General features: G+C 45.0%; 1 protein-coding gene across 1 annotated transcript in view; it reads left to right on the forward strand.

The window, feature by feature from the left end:
- LOC124597840 (glutamate receptor ionotropic, kainate 2) overlaps positions 1-18,350 on the forward strand; it is a 1,390,744-nt gene that overhangs the window by 1,341,539 nt on the left and 30,855 nt on the right. The window contains exon 13 of the mRNA XM_047135964.1: positions 5,616-5,813. Within this exon, the coding sequence (XP_046991920.1) occupies positions 5,616-5,813 (198 nt within the window). The remainder of the gene's footprint in view (positions 1-5,615; positions 5,814-18,350) is intronic.

Genomic DNA, 18,350 nt, shown 5'->3' on the forward strand with positions numbered 1-18,350 from the left:
TTTCAAATAATATCGAGCGGATGGCCTGTACGAATATGGAGACAACCTCACGAATTCATGGATCCAGCATGTCAGCATGGGACTGTTCAAGCTGGTGGAGGTTCTTTAATGGTGTGGATCATGTGCAGTTGGAGTCATATGGGACCTCTGATACGTCTACATACGACTCCGAAAGGAGGCACGTACGTGAGCAGCCTGTCTGATCACCTGCATGTCCATTGTGAATGCTGACGAACTTGGGCGATTCCAGCAGGACAAAGCGACACCCCACACGTCCAAAAATTGCTACAGAGTGGCTCCAGGAACACTCTTCTGAGTTTAAACACTTCCGCTGGCCACCAAACTCCCTAGACATGAACATTATTGAGCATATCTTGGATGCCTTGCAACGTGCTGTTCAGACGAGATCTCCACCTCCTCGTACTCTTACGAATTTATGGACAGCCCTGCAGGATTCAGTTCCCTCCAGCACTACTTCAGACAACAGTCGAGTCCATGCCACGTATGTTGCGGCACTTCTGAGTGCTCGTGGGGACCCTACACGATATTAGGCACGTGTACCAGTTTCTATGGCCCTTTAATGTATATCAAGTTACAGTTATTCCGGTACCAAATACAACGCTACCTAGATATGACGGGCTAACAATAAGATACCATAATTCTTACTCACACAACAAAGAACCTATACACCTATACAATGGAAATGTTGTAAATACTGTCACCAACAAACAAGTTGTGAGGACGGAAAACATGCTTAAATAAGTGTCGCCAACTATCACTAACGTTGTAGAAAGCTACACGTAGCTGTAAATCACTGTAGAATACTGTTTGACATTTCACACTCGAGACGCGTAATATCTGCACAAGAAACAATAAAATTTTATTTGTATGCATAAAAAATTACTGTTAAATGTCATGTAATACGTAAAAATTATAAAACAAATGCACTCTTCTACGGTCGAAACGTTGCACAGAAAAAAAAGAGACTGAAATTTCTTATTGAGAAAATAAGTCTGAGTCAGTGGATAGAAAAGTGCGCGGATACACGATATTCAATTTATGTGCGTCGTAGAGGTGGAAAATTGAGGACTGATGCTACTGATACTCAAGAGCGCACAGAGTCATATAAGTTTACCAAGTTCTTAACAGTGAAAGCTACACGCAGCCTGTTTGCAAACATAAGCATAAACCATTCTCCAAAAAGAATCTTAAACTGCATGACAACAGAGTTAATTTTCTCACTCGCCCTAAACGAAACGATAATTTACATGAGAATATCTGTAATTCACGCTTGTATCGGAGCTTTACATGACGCAAGAATATTTAAGAAATGAAAGTTAATTGATTCGTAAGTGAGCCTGGATATCGTATACTCTTATGCTTCCTGTCTTCACAGCTTTCTAGATATCATTTTTTAGTAGTACTCCATGTGATTTATGTAAAAGATGTCCTGTATTTTGAACTATTTTGTGATTTCTGTACTAATACTACATTTTTAATGCAAAATGTGCAACGAGTTTTCACTTACAGCTTTTCATAACACCAACAAAATTTGTAGGATTTAGCAGTAATGCTTCATAGCGCCGTAAATAAATTACATTGCTGTTGCTCAAGGAAAGATTCTTTCAAACACTCTCGTTTCTGAACGAATTTCATTTTTCGTGTTTCTTACGATTTTACTCAGCTCAGTAGATTCACTTAGTAGATTAACATAAGTGGGGGTGGGATACACGGGGTCAACCCAACAACAAAATTTCGAAGGTTGCACAGGGATATTTCTTCTGAGTTGAATCGTAAATGTGGCTTACTACAAAGTAACAGCACTTCGTTTGTTTTGTTACCCCGTTTATCTTTGTATCTGTACTGCACTGAATATACTTCGACAGCAAAGTAAATCTCGACGGCAAGCGCTCTGTGTCTTGTTTGTAAACAAATCTGTTCCATTCACTATCACGGTATTTACTGTTGACAATAGCAGTGGCCACTTTGCTCTTCGCCCTCAGGCTTGCATTCAGTGATGCTCGGTTCTGTCTCGCGTTTGTTTTTCCGGCACCGTTAGCTGTACGTTGAGAGGATAATACAGCGGCGTGGGTAGAATACCAGTGAACTGTTGGCCGAAATGCGTCTCGTGTGTGGGTTCACTGAATACAATGGTCCGCCCCGGTAGCTGAGTGGTCAGCGTGACAGACTGTCAATCCTAAGGGCCCGGGTTCGATTCCCGGCTGGGTCGGAAATTTTCTCCGCTCAGGGACTGGGTGTTGTGTTGTCCTAATCATCATCATTTCATCCCCATCGACACGCAGGTCGCCGAAGTGGCGTCAAATCGAAAGACCTGCACCAGGCGAACGGTCTACCCGACGGGAGGCCCTAGCCACACGACATTTCCATTTATTTACTGAATACAATAGAAGAGCGATCCTTCCGTGTTAGAATGGAAGGCACTGGCCGTTCAAGGGACCGATCTAGGAAATTTTCATACAAACGTAGTTGGGCTAACAAGCCAAATAAATTATAATTACATAGTTACTCTATGACATACCATTGAAAACCAAGATTTCCTTATATTATAATTTAACTACCTACCCCGGCTTCTTAGGGGTAACACTAAATGTTTGCAACCGGATAATTGTTTATAATACGTAGTAATATGCACAAACTTTCCCCATGAATCAGTTTCTCTGTTAGTCACAACCGTATCAAAATCTCTGCAGTAGTTTCTGAGATTAGCCTTGGTATACAGACAGAAAAACGCAGCGAGGACTTTAATTTGTAATATGTATACATTCTGGTCATACTTCTCTGTTTTCAGGAGTTGTGACGGCTGTTTACTGCTTCTTCCGCCAGATAACGCCTCCTCTGCAGCTGACCGGCTGGTAGCTCCCATCATTGCCATGAGATATCACTCCAAACGGCAATTAAACATAGAAGAGATAGCTATACAAACAGGGTGTTAGAAAAGTATTCGTCCAAATTAACACAGACGTAGAGAACAAAAAACTGAGGTGATAACACTCATGGGCTAACGATATGCACATAGACTGATGGCGGTAGTAACGCGACCACAAGGTCTAAAAGGGCAGTGCTATGACGGCACTGTAATTCGCACTCATGCGATTCATATGAAAAGTTTTCCGACTTGATGGCCGCACGACAGGAATTAACAGACTTTGAGCGCGGAATGATAGTTGGAGCTAGACGCATGAGACGTTCCGTTTCGAAAACTGTAAAGAAATTCAATATTCCGAGATCCACAGTGTCCAGAGTGTGCCGGGAATACCAAATTTCTCTCACCACGGACAACGCAGTTTCCGAAGACCTTCACTTAAAGAGCGAGAGAAGCGGCGTTTGCATAGAGTTGGTAATGTTAAAAGAGAAGCAATACAGCGTGCAATAATCGTAGAAATCGAAGCGGAACGTACGATGAACTTATCAGTGAGAATAGTGCGGCGAAAGTTGCAGTTAATGGGCTGTGGCAACAGAATGCCGACACGAATACCTTTGCTTAACAGCACTACATCGCCAGCAGCACCTCTCCTGGGCTCGTGACCATATCTGTTGGACCCTAGACGGATGGAAAACCGTGGCCTGGTCAGATGAGTGTCGATTTTAATTGGTAAGAACTGATGCTAGGGTTGCAGTGTGGCACAGACCCCACGAAGCCATGGTCCCAATCTGTCAACAAGGCTCTGTGCAAGCTGGTGGTTGCTCCGTAAAGGTGTGGGCTATGTTTACGTGGAATGGACTGGATCCTCTGGTCAAATTGAACCGATCATTGGCTAGAAATTGTTTGATTCGGCTATTTGGAGACCATTTACGTTCATTGACTTCGTCTTCGCAAACAGTGATGTCAACAGGTCATAATCGTTCACGATTGGATTGAAGAACATTGTGAACAATTCAGGCGAATGATTGGGCCATTCAGATCACTCGACGTGAATCTCATCGAAAATTTATGGGACATAATCGGAAGGTGGGTTCGTGCACAAAATCCTGCATCCGAAGTTCTTTGGCAATTATGGGCGTCTGTAGAGGTAGCATGGCTCACTATTTCTAAAGGCGATTCTAACGACTTTTTGAGTCCTTACGACGTCTAGTTGCTTGGGCAAAAGGAGGTCCGACACGATATTAAGAGGTATCCCATGACTTTCGTCACCTCAGTGAATGAACCCAGAAGGCAATTTCTGGTGCTAGGGACGATTTACCCAGAAGATAGTTTAGCCTGATAATTGAGTGGCAAAAACAGGAACTTCTCGAATGTGCGAATATTAGCTTGCACGCATACGATACATTGTCAGACAATTGACTGTTGTGTCTGTTCGAAGATTCCTGGCGTGTACGCAATGGTACCAGCAGCGAGTGTAGTTCTAGCGAAGAGGTCTTCCTCTCTTTCCACAATGGCTTCATACACCAGCTGCTTCATATGACTCCAGAGGACGTAATCCAGACACGCGAGGTCAGGTAACCTGGGTGGCCACTTCACAGGACTCTCAGATGATTCCTCACTACAATGCTGAAATGGGCTGGCGCCCCATTGTGTTGGAAGTACATCCGCTATCTAACATTCAGAGCTACATCCTCCCACAGTTCTGGCAACACATGTTTCACGAAAATGTGGTATCGCCATCTTTTGAGACGGAATGGAAAAATATATAGTCCAGTCAACCTGTCACCGAGGGTGTCGGCCCACACGTTAACTCCGAATCTCTAATAATGTGCACGAGGTCGAATACTTCGTGGATTCACATGTGCCCAAACATGCGAATTGTGGATATCTGACGTCAGAAACCACGTGCCCAAACATGCTAATTGTGGATATTTGAATGTCAATATACATTCCCGGCTAGCGGCACCAATACAACAGCTTACGTCAGCACAACTAATAAAATATACCATAACATTACAAGCTGACTTCAGAAACCACATGTTCCTCATCGAAAGATATTTGTTTTGATGTTTTCTATCTCCTGTATTAATTTGAACGAATAGTTTCGGAACACACTGTATAGTATACACTCATCATTACAATAATAAATAATGAATTATATATACAAACCTCACTCGTGAATCAGTCTATCTATCAGTGAAAAGCGTACCAAAATTCCTATAGTAGTTCCTCAGCTTGGCCATAACAGAAAAATGTGTGCGAGTGTATGGGGGAGGGGGGGGGGGGGAGACTTTAGTTTGCGATATGTATACATACTCAGAAAATATCACTGAACGACCTCCGAAATTCTGGGCGTGGAGTGCATGGTATTTTTAAAATAACATTCAATTTACCTTAGTAATACATAAAAGCTGACAGCTAAATAAATTTATAGGATTCAGCAGTTTCACTAATATGAGTTAACTCTGCAGTTGGGTGACACATAGATGACAAATAAAAATGGCTTTATTAGAATAATTACGCTGTAGTAATAGATGCCTAATAAACAGTTGGCCACATAATGACTCAGTATTAAGATATTCGGACATCAAACCTGTCTACACAATTTATCATACTCTCGCTATCTCTTCGAGAGATGTCTACGCGCCCTAAATCATTTTTCGTGTCATGAAGGTGCCTGTCCATGTACCGTGGACGCGTTTTTGGGCAATGTGAATTCTGGTCGGTGCAGGCCACTTCCACGCGCATCGTGGGCGGCATCTGGTGGTTCTTCACGCTGATCATCATCTCGTCGTACACGGCCAACCTGGCCGCCTTCCTCACCGTGGAGAGGATGATCACGCCCATTGAGAACGCAGCGGACCTCGCCGAGCAGACGGAGATCTCGTACGGCACGCTTGAAGGCGGCTCCACCATGACCTTCTTCAGGGTAAGTCTCGTCAGCAGAATCGTCCATTGCTTGTCAGGGAATCCTGTTCTAGAGACGCAGCCATCGTGCCATTTCCGTCGGAGCCTGTGAGTTGCTCCGCTTGAATAGGGAGCGAGAGAATTCCAATTATTTAATTCGTAGGACAGTAAATTCCAGGTTACTGGTAGATTCTGTGATCCGTATGATTGTAATCGACGATATCCTTCTAAGAAAATAATAATTTTTTGATGACACAGGAGATGCTGCAATATGAAATTGTTTGTCTCTGGGAGGAAACAAAAGATGTCGATGGGAAAGAGTCCTCCATTAAGACCATAGTGTAGATTCAGATTTTTTTCTTTTGAACTGAGTCTCTTGCCTTGTTTCTTGTGGTGTCACCACCAGACACCACGCTTGCTAGGTGGTAGCTTTTAAATCGGCCGCGGTCCGGTAGTATACGTCGGACCCGCGTGTCGCCACTGTCAGTGATAGCAGACCGAGCGCCACCACACGGCAGGTCTAGAGAGACTTACTAGCACTCGCCCAGTTGTACAGCCGACTTTGCTAGCGACGCCACACTGACAAATACGCTCTCATTTGCCGAGACGATAGTTAGCATAGCCTTCAGCTAAGTCAATTGCTACGACCTAGCAAGGCGCCATCACCAAGTTATATTGAGATGATAATACTGTATCAACAAGACCAATGTTCACCAATTGTGGATTAAAGTTAAGTATTCCAGAAGCTACGTACTTTTCTTTATAGCATTCATTACGTATCCTGTTTCAGACCTCACGCCAGCCTGCGTGAGTTTAAGCGCGTGCCTTTCGGCTTCCTCTCATTGTGTCTAGGCTGTCTTGTCTAGACACAACATTTCTAATCGACCTGCAACGATTGTGCACGATCTACGCTTCGCATTTCTCTTGTTTATGCTGCCACTCTGCGTCAGTAAATCACGGCACATGTAACTGAGTTTTGTCAACACGAAAGCATCATGCCGTCGCTAGGTCAGTAACTCATAATTCCGCTTAACTGAATTGTTTCGGTTTTCTGCTGTGTATAGATGCTTGGAAAGAGGTTTAAAATGTTGTACTATCGACAATTGTTAACAATCTCATGTCTATGCATAGTTTTGTTGCGTTAATCTGCACTAGCATTATCGCACGTGTTAGGTATCATAAGCAAGCCACTCGTTTCGAAACTGTACCTGAGCGTTCGTACAACATTATGAACCTGTTTCTGCCCTGAAATGTACCCGCATACACTGAATATGTCTCATTAATAACGCAATCTAATTTACGTTTCGGAGACGGAAAAACTTACGAAAATCGCAAAGAAAAGGGCGGTATGAGTATTACTTGGAAGTAACACAACTGAGTTTTGAAATAGAAAAGGGCGTTGGGGATATTACTCGGAAGTAACACAATTGAGTCTCGAGTTACAACAATGGCTGCAAACCTCATACTATGTTTCCTCAAAGTGTATTAAAATTTGGTCCTATAAGGTCAGTCTGTGCAGAACAAAAAATGCATTTCTTCCCTTGCCTACTCTGTGTAATGAACTGAAAGTAATGAGCTTGTGGTGGAAACTATATTTTACGATATGTCTTCTCTGACGCAGTTTAACTCGAAGAATTTGTGAGCAAAGCAAAGATGTAATATAGTAAATCTGTGAAGCCCAAATACAAAGTATAAATAAATCAGATATACGAAGTGAACCGTTATGGATTAAGACAAATATCGGATTAGAACATTTAACATAGCACCAGAGTACGTAAAAATAAATTTCGAAAAATAACCTAGTGAGTGAGAGAAACTATTTTAAAATCACTTTAAATTATGGATAGTTAACTCAGAAATGGAAGCTGATCCCCACATTAGCTGAAGATTAATGGTATGACATTTTCCGTGCCAAGTCCAAATGCAAAATGCAACACGATACGAACGCCATTTCCATAACCTCAATATTCTCGTGATTTCAAATCATGGAAATATACCCCACTTGTTCCGAAGCTTGTTGTAGTCTCGCCACTATTATGAAAGTGGCTGTTCAAATGCGCCCATATAAAATGCACAAGACCAGAGTATAAATCTCTTCTTCTCGGTGTGCTGCCCGGCACAAAGGAGATGAGTGTATTTTTTATTCAAGCTGCCTGAGGCGTCCAAAAAAAAAAAAAAAAAAAAGGTTCAAATTGCTCTGAGTACTATGGGACTTAACATCTGTGGTCATCAGTCCCCTAGAACTTAGAATTACTTAAACCTAACTAACCTAATGACATCACACACATCCATGCCCGAGGCAGGATTCGAACCTGCGACCGTAGCAGTCGCGCGGTTCCAGAATGCGCGCCTAGAACCGCTAGACCACCGCGGCCGGCCTGAGGCGTCCAACCGAAAAACATGCACCCAGCGCTCTGCCTGGCACCACCGGTCATAGTTCCGGTGTCTCCGCAAGAAATACCAGTCATTTGCTGTTCGCAAAGATGTATCGCTCCACCGCCTAGAGAGAGGCTTTGTGAATGAGCTTCTCTGAGTTGACAAGTGACGCGCGCGGTTTCTGAAAGGCAATCACGACACAGCGACCGCCTTTCAGTGTCTACTGTGTAAGTTGAACCTTGAAAGAGCATAGGTGTGTGCACGCACCATCGCTGTTCCTTACGCATTTTATGTTAAAACTTTGGTGCGTGTTTGTTATATGCAGGTCTAACAGAAGCTCAGGTTCGAAGTCCGTTCTCATTCTGATCTGACAAGGAGAAGTCCCCAGCAGTGGAATCGACTTTTTGAAACCATCTATACGGTGATGTAGGTTAAGATCCCAGGTATCACACACTGCAGCTACTCACCGTGATGCGCCATCGTTTGCGAGTAACTAATGAAAAAAAAAATAATAAAAATTTTGTGTGACACTTAATAGCGTTAAAAATGTTGTCATATGTAATCTGGTTACGTGGTGTAGTGGATAGGATAATAGCAACCCATTCAGAGGGTAGTGGGTTTAAACCTCATCAGGAATAGTAAATTTATATTTAAATCTTTATCGAAACTGATTATCAATTTTATTCAATTAATTGGTTTAATTGTAGCTTTCTATTTCCATTCCTCTGCCACATAATTTGATTCATAATATCAACTTCTTCATTTGTCCTCATTTTTCTTCCTATCATTCTTTTCCACTTCAAATATTTGCTCATGCGTTTTTAATTAATGTTATATAGTAATATCGAATTAATTTCTTTTGTTTTATCACCCTGTTCTTTCGTCTACATTATTGCGTTCGTTATATCTATTTCTCATTCTGCTTTAACTTCGTTTTACTTACAAAACCTTCTTTTAGTTAAATATTCACTTGCATTATTTTGTCCATACTGCAGTAGGTATTTAGTTTACACTGTGTGATCAAAAGTATCCGGACACCCTCCAAAACATACGTTTTTCATATTAGGTGCATTGTGCTGCCACCTACTGCCAGGTATTCCATATCAGCGACATCAGTAGTCGTTAGACATCGTGAAAGAGCAGTATGGGGCGCTCCGCGGAACTCACGGACTTCGAACGTGGACAGGTGGTTTGGTGTTACTTGTGTCATACGTCTGTACGCAAGATTTCCACACTCCTAAACATCCCTAGGTCCACTGTTTCCGATGTGATAGTGAAGTGGCAACGTGAAGGAACACCTACAGCACAAAAGCGTACAGGCCGACCTCGTCTATTGACTGACAGAGACCGCCGACAGTTGAAGAGGGTCGTAATGTGTAATAAGCAGACATCAATCCAGACCATCACACAGGAATTCCAAACTGCATCAGGATCCACTGCAAGTACTATAACAGTGAGGCGGGAGGTGAGAAAACTGGGATTTCATGGTCGGGCGCCTGCTCATAATCCACACATGACGCCGGTAAATGCCAAACGACACCTCGCTTGGTGTAAGGAGCATAAAAACTAGACGATTGAACAGTTGAAAAACGTTGTGTGGAGTGACGAATCACGGCACACTATGTGGCGATCCGATGTCAGGGTGTGGGTATGGCGAATGCCCGGTGGACGTCATCTGCCAGCGTGTGTAGTGTCAACAGTAAAATTCTGAAGCGGTGGTGTTATGGTGTGGTCGTGTTTCTCATGTAGGGAGCTTGCACTCCTTGTTGTTTTGCGTGGCACCATCACAGCACAACCTACATTGATGTTTTAAGCACCTTCTTGCTTTCCACTGTTGAAGAGCAGTTCGGGGATGGAGATATCTTTCAACACGATCGAGCACCTGTTCATGATGCACGGCCTGTGGCGGAGTGGTTACACTACAATAACGTCCCTGTAATGGACTGGCCTGCACAGAGTCCTCTCCTGAATCCTATAGAACACCTTTGCGATGTTTTGGAACGCCGACTTCGTGCCAGGCCTCACCGATCGGCATCGATACCTTTCCTCAGTGCAGCACTCCACGAAGAATGGACTGCAGACCTTAGTATTTGACATAAATTTTAGCTTCGTCCTGTATTAATTTCTGAGAAAAGGATCTTAACAGACGGATGGACATACGAACAAAAAAAAGTGATCCTACAAGAGTTTCATTTGTACCGATTGAAGAATGGATCTGTCAAAACGAGAAACACAAAAGCGAATTTTTTTAAGAACTGATGAAAGACACAAGAGAACAGACAGATCCAAAACTGACAACAAATCACATATGTAATTGTTTAAAATGAAAGCGAAGCAAATGGGATGAACCCCAGTAGACAACGGATCCAAGAATACCACCGATAAAGTGAAGAAATTTCAGGCCACAGTGGGAAAGGAGATCATAGAAAAAAATGGGGTGATTACGGGCAGTCAGTGGACTACTAAAGGAAGACAAGAAAAAGGAGATGAATTAGAAGTCGACTGAGGAGGAGAACATGCACAAATTTCTAGACTTAGTGTCAAATTTAAAAAGGAAAATATAGAATCAGTTGTATCATGGTCCTTCCTTAATCCTTCCTCTGTCTTCACGCGAGACCGTGGTGTAGTAGCAGGGCAGTCCAGCTACAGCAGCCGAGCAGCGCGGACGTCCTGTGTGCTTCCACCTGCAGTGTGAGCATGCTCACCTTGTTTACTTCGTCTGGTCGACACTAACGTGAGGCTGTAGCGCGACAAGATCACGGTGAATCAACACAGAAAATCAGCGTTGAAATTTGTCTTTCGAAACGACTTTTCCAGACCAATAGCACTTGATGTCGCACGCATGGGGGAGGCCAAGGTCTCGGTTGCCAACATCGTTCACTTTTCGATCGTAATTTACACAGACTAGCTGAAACTTATTAACTACACTACACGCTACAAAGTTATTCATGATATGAAGCGAGGACTCCGCTTATGCCACAGACAGTAATGCTGGTAACTTCAAGGTTGACCATGTCTGACTGGGATTGTGAACTATATGCACATTCAAACTAGCCTTCGAATTACCGACGGCAAACATCATGGCGACACTCCTTCCCTATGGCACAGCATGTGGCAAAAAAGTGGATCCAATTTAAAATATGCCCAGTCCTCAATGGAGTACACCAAGCGCACATTGAGCTCTGATGTCACGTACCATCATACCTCTAGACAGAAGGCTGTCAGGACATACTTATTTAACTCCGACAGCCTAAAACGTGTTCCAGACGCAGTAATGAAAGTCACCTATATTCCGAGTGTCTCCAGCGTCGGATCACACAAGTTCCACTGCAGGACGTGCTACATCCACCAATGCCGACGATCCTCACCACCAATGCCGACGATCCTCAAAGTAGCTTGCGCAACAAGGCTCACAATTTCTCCCCCTGTCCAGACACAAACCGACGTTGCTGTACCGGAACAACTTTCTGCTGACGGCATTCTGGCTGATCAGTCAGCCTGGCCAGTGGCCGAACTCCCCAAAAAGCCATTGATACCACTGAACATTGCAGGCACCGCTCACAGCAGGATCGCAATCAATTCACTTACCGTATCTAACAAAGCCTTTGTGCTGGTGAGCCGTAGCTCAGTACCATCGTCCAATACTGAAGGCCAAGCACGCAAACAGCATTCATCGAAACGCCAAAATCGCCACTGCAGGACCATGTCAGGAAACAGCAGCTTCCACTCGCAGGAGGATGAGGAACTAATCCCGCAACACGCCACCCACGAGGCAGACACCGTTGTTTCTCAATCCAACGCTGTGAAATAGTAAGCGAGAGAGGCGACGTCCATCTGCCAGTCATAAGCGGCGAACAGTGATCAGCAGGAAAGTTCCACAGCGGGCTGCAAAGCTACTGAGTCCCTCCCTGTCAACCACTATGATCTTATGGAACATTAACACTTTCTGCGCCCATGTCGTGGACCGAGAACATCTAGGCTGTGCAGACCTTCTAGTCTGGACAACACTGGGAGGGCTGCAGTCAGCGCTGTGTGACGTCACTCAAGATGTCTACTTCTCTTCACCATCACCATGGATGACAATGCCCAATCACCGCACCGCTAGTCTTACTGCTTGGCCACGATGAGTACCGCTCGCCTTTCGAGATCCAACTCCTGAGAGAAACAATACGAGCCACACGAGTTCACGTTCCTGCAAGAAGTGCAAACAAACAGACTCCCGCCCTTTTATGGTTATGCAACATATGACTAGTGGTTCTGCAGAAACCTGTGTGGCAATTTTGGTATATGACAGTATCGAAACTACTGCCATCACACATTTCGCCTCCACTCTAGGATTAGTGGTCATGGCACTCGACACCCGATTCATTAATTGTTTATGCACCATCAGATATTACCAAACGGTATGACCACATTTGGTCCCAAGGACCAAACGTCGCGCTACAAGCCTTTTCTGGGACTGGGTATGTTGATTCACGATCTCCACTTATGCAACATGTAGGAAAAGGTATACGGGGACCATTCTGGTCACATTCAACTTACCAGTCGTTCGACAAGCCGACTAGATAACATATATGTGTCGCAAGTTCTCACATGGGGAGTGGTGGCTGCCGAATGATGGCCTCTGTCCTCCAGTTATAGCTACTATATCTGCATGATGCATCTCCACCACCAATAAGTCTGGTGCTATAACAGGTTTTGGAAGAGGAATGTAACTCACCGCCAGGATCTGGACTGCCTTCGACAAGTCGACGTAATGTGGCCCAGTTGTGAACAATGTCACTCCTGATACCCCACGACTTTGGAATGGTGGCTTCTCTGCGCTAAAGCGGCAGTCCACAAAACACTTGTGCTGTAAGGCAAGGACCCAGCCGTATGGCACTGGCAGATCCTGGATGTTTACTATGCAGCGCTCAGGGATCTCGATACTTTACCCCCATGCTGAGAGACAAAGAGAATGACGCCGAATCAAGGTTCACATACTGTCACTGACAAAGTGCCAATCAGGAGGCGCCATAGTCCATTTGCAACAACATGACCAAACGGCCACAAAGGTATGCACCACATTGTGGCAGACATGCACTGACATCAGTGATGGCTAATCACACGCCTTAGAACGCGAGACAGTCGATCCTGCACAACCCAAGCAACCATAGTGAAAGCGATGGAAGATCTTTTTCGTCATCTTTACCAGAAAAGAACTGTAGGTGATGAGGCCACTGTGGAAGTGTTACAGCAAGTGACACACGCTATTGGTACTGCAACAGTGATGCCATTAATGGAGAAAGTATCGCCTCAAGAGGTGGGGAACGCATTGGACATGGGTGTGGTCAATAGTCTCTAGGATTCGATGGATTACCAATGGAGTCTTATCAGACCTTCCACGATTTCATGATACCCCATTGGGTTAGAATTTCGATGAACTCATGTCCAAGGACTGCATTGTACCCTCTGCCTTCGTCGAAGGACTTCTTATACCGTTACACAAGCCAGGGGGAGGGCGATCGGTCAACGACTATTGGGCATTTACAGTGTTTAACGCCTACTACAAGATCCTCCCCAGGCTTTTGACAGGCCACATTAAGACGACATTGCCGATGATCGTCGCCCCACAAAGATTTCACAGAGGGACGATGCCAACATACAAGTGGCCACCAGCATCTGCAGGGACTTAATGCCAATCGTCTCAGCGTGCCGCCTGATAGTGGCAATTATCTCCATCGATTTGGATCGAGTCTTCGGTAGAGTGCACCGTACGTTCCTCCTACAGTTGACTGACCATATGGAATTTTCCCTGAGCCTCATCGACACCCTACGGTGCTTTCTGGCCACAGCAAGCTCTCAGGTCCACATCAATGGATGGACAGTGGGCCCAATACCCATTTAGAGGTCTCTACGACAAGGTAGCTCCCTTTCTATCTACCTTTATGCAATTGTGCTAGAGCCACTCCTTGGGGTCTCAACTGCAGGCTATCTGGCATCATCCCACAGGACAACATCCTCCACTAGAGGGCATTCACTGACAACCTGCTACTGTTGGTGCATTCTGCTGATGAAGTCTGCAGCTTATTAAACTGGATCGACCAAAACAGACAGGCCATGGGTAGTCTTCTGAACATCAATAAGTCGCCAGCGTTGGACACTGGGGGCGATCTCGGGCTGGGTGCTGACACCTCGCTCCCACCAGCTCTGAGATATTTGGGAGTCACGTTTACAAAGGATGTGTGTGGAATAGCACCAGCAAATTACGGATCGTCACACAATGGTGCAACAGAACCTGCTCCAGGACTTGAATCAGCTGCAGTATGTGGAATACTTGAACCTCTATGTGGCATCAAAGCTCAGTCACATGGCACAGGTCCTTCCCCTGCTGACAGTGATAGCTCACAGACTTCAGGCCGCCTTCACGTATTACCTGTTCACAGGACATACAATCAAAGTACATCACAATACACTCACACTCTCCCTGCATGATGGGGAGCTGGAGCTGGCTCACATCTGGGCATGGATAGCTGGCCTCTATGCAAGAAATATGTGGAAATGATGGCCCACTCAACATGCCTCCCTTACAGGTCATCTATTGGAGGTTCTGACACTGGTCTCTCGTATCCTCCCAATGTCAGCGGCATGCATTGTGACACAGTTCTCCCAACTATTGACATTCATTCTTGAAAACAGTTATGTGTTCTCAGATCTCCCCACAACACGACCGCAGATGGTCCTCCCGAGGGCGGTTCCGCATAACATGGTAGATACCAAGTATCCAACTGTCCATTGAGCACAAGTGTGGAAAACGGTACACCGCCAATTTCTGCTCACCAATACCTGCGCGACATGGTATCAAGTTACTAACAAAAAATATGCGACGAGAGACCAGCTCCATATTGGATTAACGGACTACCCCTTTTGTGTTGACTGCCGCCTCCTGGCACTTGTGTGTTGTCGTCTGGCGTTTGGCAACTGAAACAGCAGATCTTAGCTTGTTACCTCCACATCACACATGACATGGTTGAACCTCAGACATCCTGTGTTTGTATGACTATTACTTTCCTCCCGCAAAATACTGTCATTACATGGTTCAAGGGAATAACCATCGACTAAGTCTTCGGCAAAACGGAGAAAGTGGAACTTGATTACTGGTGGTACGTGCAAAACGCTTGCAACATCCAAGAACGCTCACCAGGATACCTTCCGCTCTTTGCAAATTATTTATACAGCGTTTTCGTTAACCTCCCTTAAACCCCCTGCTCCCAGTTGGTGAGTGGCAGGCAGTTTGATGTTCCGCACAGAAAGACGTTGTAGACTGAAAGTCTTGAATTGTAAACAATGAGAACGAAAAGAAATTGGTTGATTGATGGAAAGTTGGTTTCATAGAGACATTGACAAAGCACAATGAGTTTGTTGTAAAAAATTTTAGATGGCAATGTTGGAGATAGAAAACACCGATGGCAACGGACGAGACACATCCACCTGCACCATTTCTAGAAGAATGATTCTTTCAGCTGAAGTTTCACAAGTATTATTCAAATGTTGTTTCTGTTTATCCCTTGAATAACATTTTTGTAACGTCACGTTCTATAAGACTTTCATTCAAATTGTAAACAATTAAAAATCGGATAGAGCCCTAGACTCCGGCCATAAAGAGGAGTTGAGTTTTTTCCTCGTTCCAGTCCCTCCAGGACGGCCCCCAGTTCAGTTCAGTCTGTTATCAAATGCGTCCCGGAGGTTTTTCCTGAAGGGTGGAGGTTAAAAACGACCGGGGATATGGACTCGTCATCGTCCCATTCCTAGTGCCTCGACGAACGAAGGGTTGCTCTGTACCCGCAGTCAGGCCAGAATCCCGTTCACGGTACATGCGCCAATAACTGCTATTTTCAAGACAAAAAATCTTCAAATGTGTGTGAATTCGTAAGGGACCAAACTGCTGAGGTCATCGGTCCCTAGACTTACATACAGCTTAAACTAACTTATGCTAAGAACAACACACACACCCATGCCCGAGGGAGGACACGAACCTCCGGCGGGAGGGGCCGCGCAATCCGTGACATGGCGCCTCAAATCGCGCGGCCACTCCACGCGGCTTCAAGGCACAGTTGCTGGGTATGCACCTGTCGAAATGCCAATTGTTGTCGAAGATGTCACCTGGCTAAATTCCCATGTTGTTGTGTATATTTTGTATATTGTATATATGTTATACGCTGGGAGAAACTAAAGCACCAGACGTCTACACACAGATCATGCAATTCTCGAAATTTTTGGGCTGATGATGATGTGCGCGTAGCTGACACCAGATATGTTCCATCGGATTCAGATCAGGAGAATTTGATAGCCAACGTGAGTCCGCTATAATGCTTCTTAAACCAGTATAAGATGATTATTGCCATATGACATTGGCAGTTATCGTGCTGGAAGATGCCATTGCAGTCAGGATTCAAGCATGAACGGATGCAGGTGGTCTGCAACAATGCTGACATAGTCTATGGCTGTCATGGTGGATGCCCCCCGCCCCCCCCCCCCCCCCAGTGTAATAGGCCGCTATTGGCCTGCATCCGTGGTGTGGTGCGTGTTTCGTGCGTGCGTGGTGCGTGTGCGTGTTTCCTAACAGGAAACGTGATTCATCCGAGCAGGTGACATGTTTCTATTGATCCACTGTCGAATCTCGATGATCATCTGCCACTGCAAACACAATTGACGATGTCGTTGGGTTATTAGGGAAACACGTTGGCCTCGTCTGCTGTGTAGCCCCGTGTTCCACAATGTGTACTGAACGATGTATTCCGAAACATTTGTACGCTGTCATCAGATCTGCAGCAAATCGCCACATATCCTTCTTTAAAGAGCGGAGAAGCCTCCATCCTCCACGTTCTGTGATGAAGCGTGCGCTCCAAACACCTTGTAGCCTGCTCGTGGTTTCGCCGTCCCTCAATCACTTTTCACATATGCTCACGACAACAGCGCGCTAACAGGCGAACAGCTTCGCCGTTTCCGAGATGCTAGTATCCAGGCGCAGGGCCACAATAACCTACTCTTTGTCAAGGTCGCTTATGTCAGCGAATTTCTCCATTTGCGGCCGCTGTTGCTGCTGGAATCATTCCCTACGCCTCTGCTCTGTCTTACACTTTCCGTACCACGTCACTGGCCTAGATTGCCACCAGGCAACATTCACTTTTCATGTTGGGCAGTGGTCATAAGGTTTTGGGTCGTCGGTGCATATACGAGTATTGCTCGTCTTATACATGTAGTTTATCCATTCAGTTCGTTAATCCTTGATGCATTCGCTGACAGGTTATGGTTCGAATGGCTCTAAGCACTATATCTTAGGTTATCAGTCCCCTAGACTTAGAACTACTTAAACCTGACTAACTTAAGATCATTATACATATCCATGCCCTAGGCAGGATTCGAACCTGCTACCGTAGAAGCAGCGCGGTTCCGGACTGAAGCATCTAGAACCGCTCGGCCACAGCGGCCGACTGACAGGTTATATTTGTAGCTCCACCCTTATTTGTGCATCTCTATGTGTTCTCTTCTAGCCTCTATACGATATGTGGCGGATTGAACACAGTGTTCCAGACCCATTTCTTCCCCTTTCCCTCCCCCTCCCAGGTCTTTTCTTTCTCCATTAACAGATGGTACGCGGGAAGAAAGAGGATTTTTCGCCCTTTTCGACGGCTTCTGATTGTTTCGATACGGCCCGCAAAGACTTTCTCTCTTGTGGCCACCTCTCCATCTCATGTCAGAGTATCACTTGCATCTCAGTTATTTGTTGAATACATTCCAGCCTTTGTCTTCCCCTTCAGGTTCGATGCTGTGCAGGTCTCTGTAGTACCATGGGTGTTACTCCTTGATGTCTTAACGTATATACTAGTATCAAAAGCGTATGGGGCCAGAATTTCTCTAATTTCAAAGTCATGGTCATTACGCGAGATGTATATTGAAGAATCAGGGTGTTTCATGACAAGTATTAGAAAATGCGATCTCGGAATGCAGTGCGTAAAGTTCTCCCTGATACGCATCGTCTTTCTTCCAACATTTCGCATCATAGTCTGTTGAGCACAAAAAAATGGTTCAAATGGCTCTGAGCACTATGGGACTCAACTGCTGAGGTCATTAGTCCCCTAGAACCTAGAACTAGTTAAACCTAACTAACCTAAGGACATCACAAACATCCATGCCCGAGGCA

Source organism: Schistocerca americana, chromosome 1 (genome assembly GCF_021461395.2).
Source record: "Schistocerca americana isolate TAMUIC-IGC-003095 chromosome 1, iqSchAmer2.1, whole genome shotgun sequence".
NCBI classification, from domain to species: Eukaryota; Metazoa; Arthropoda; class Insecta; order Orthoptera; family Acrididae; genus Schistocerca; species Schistocerca americana.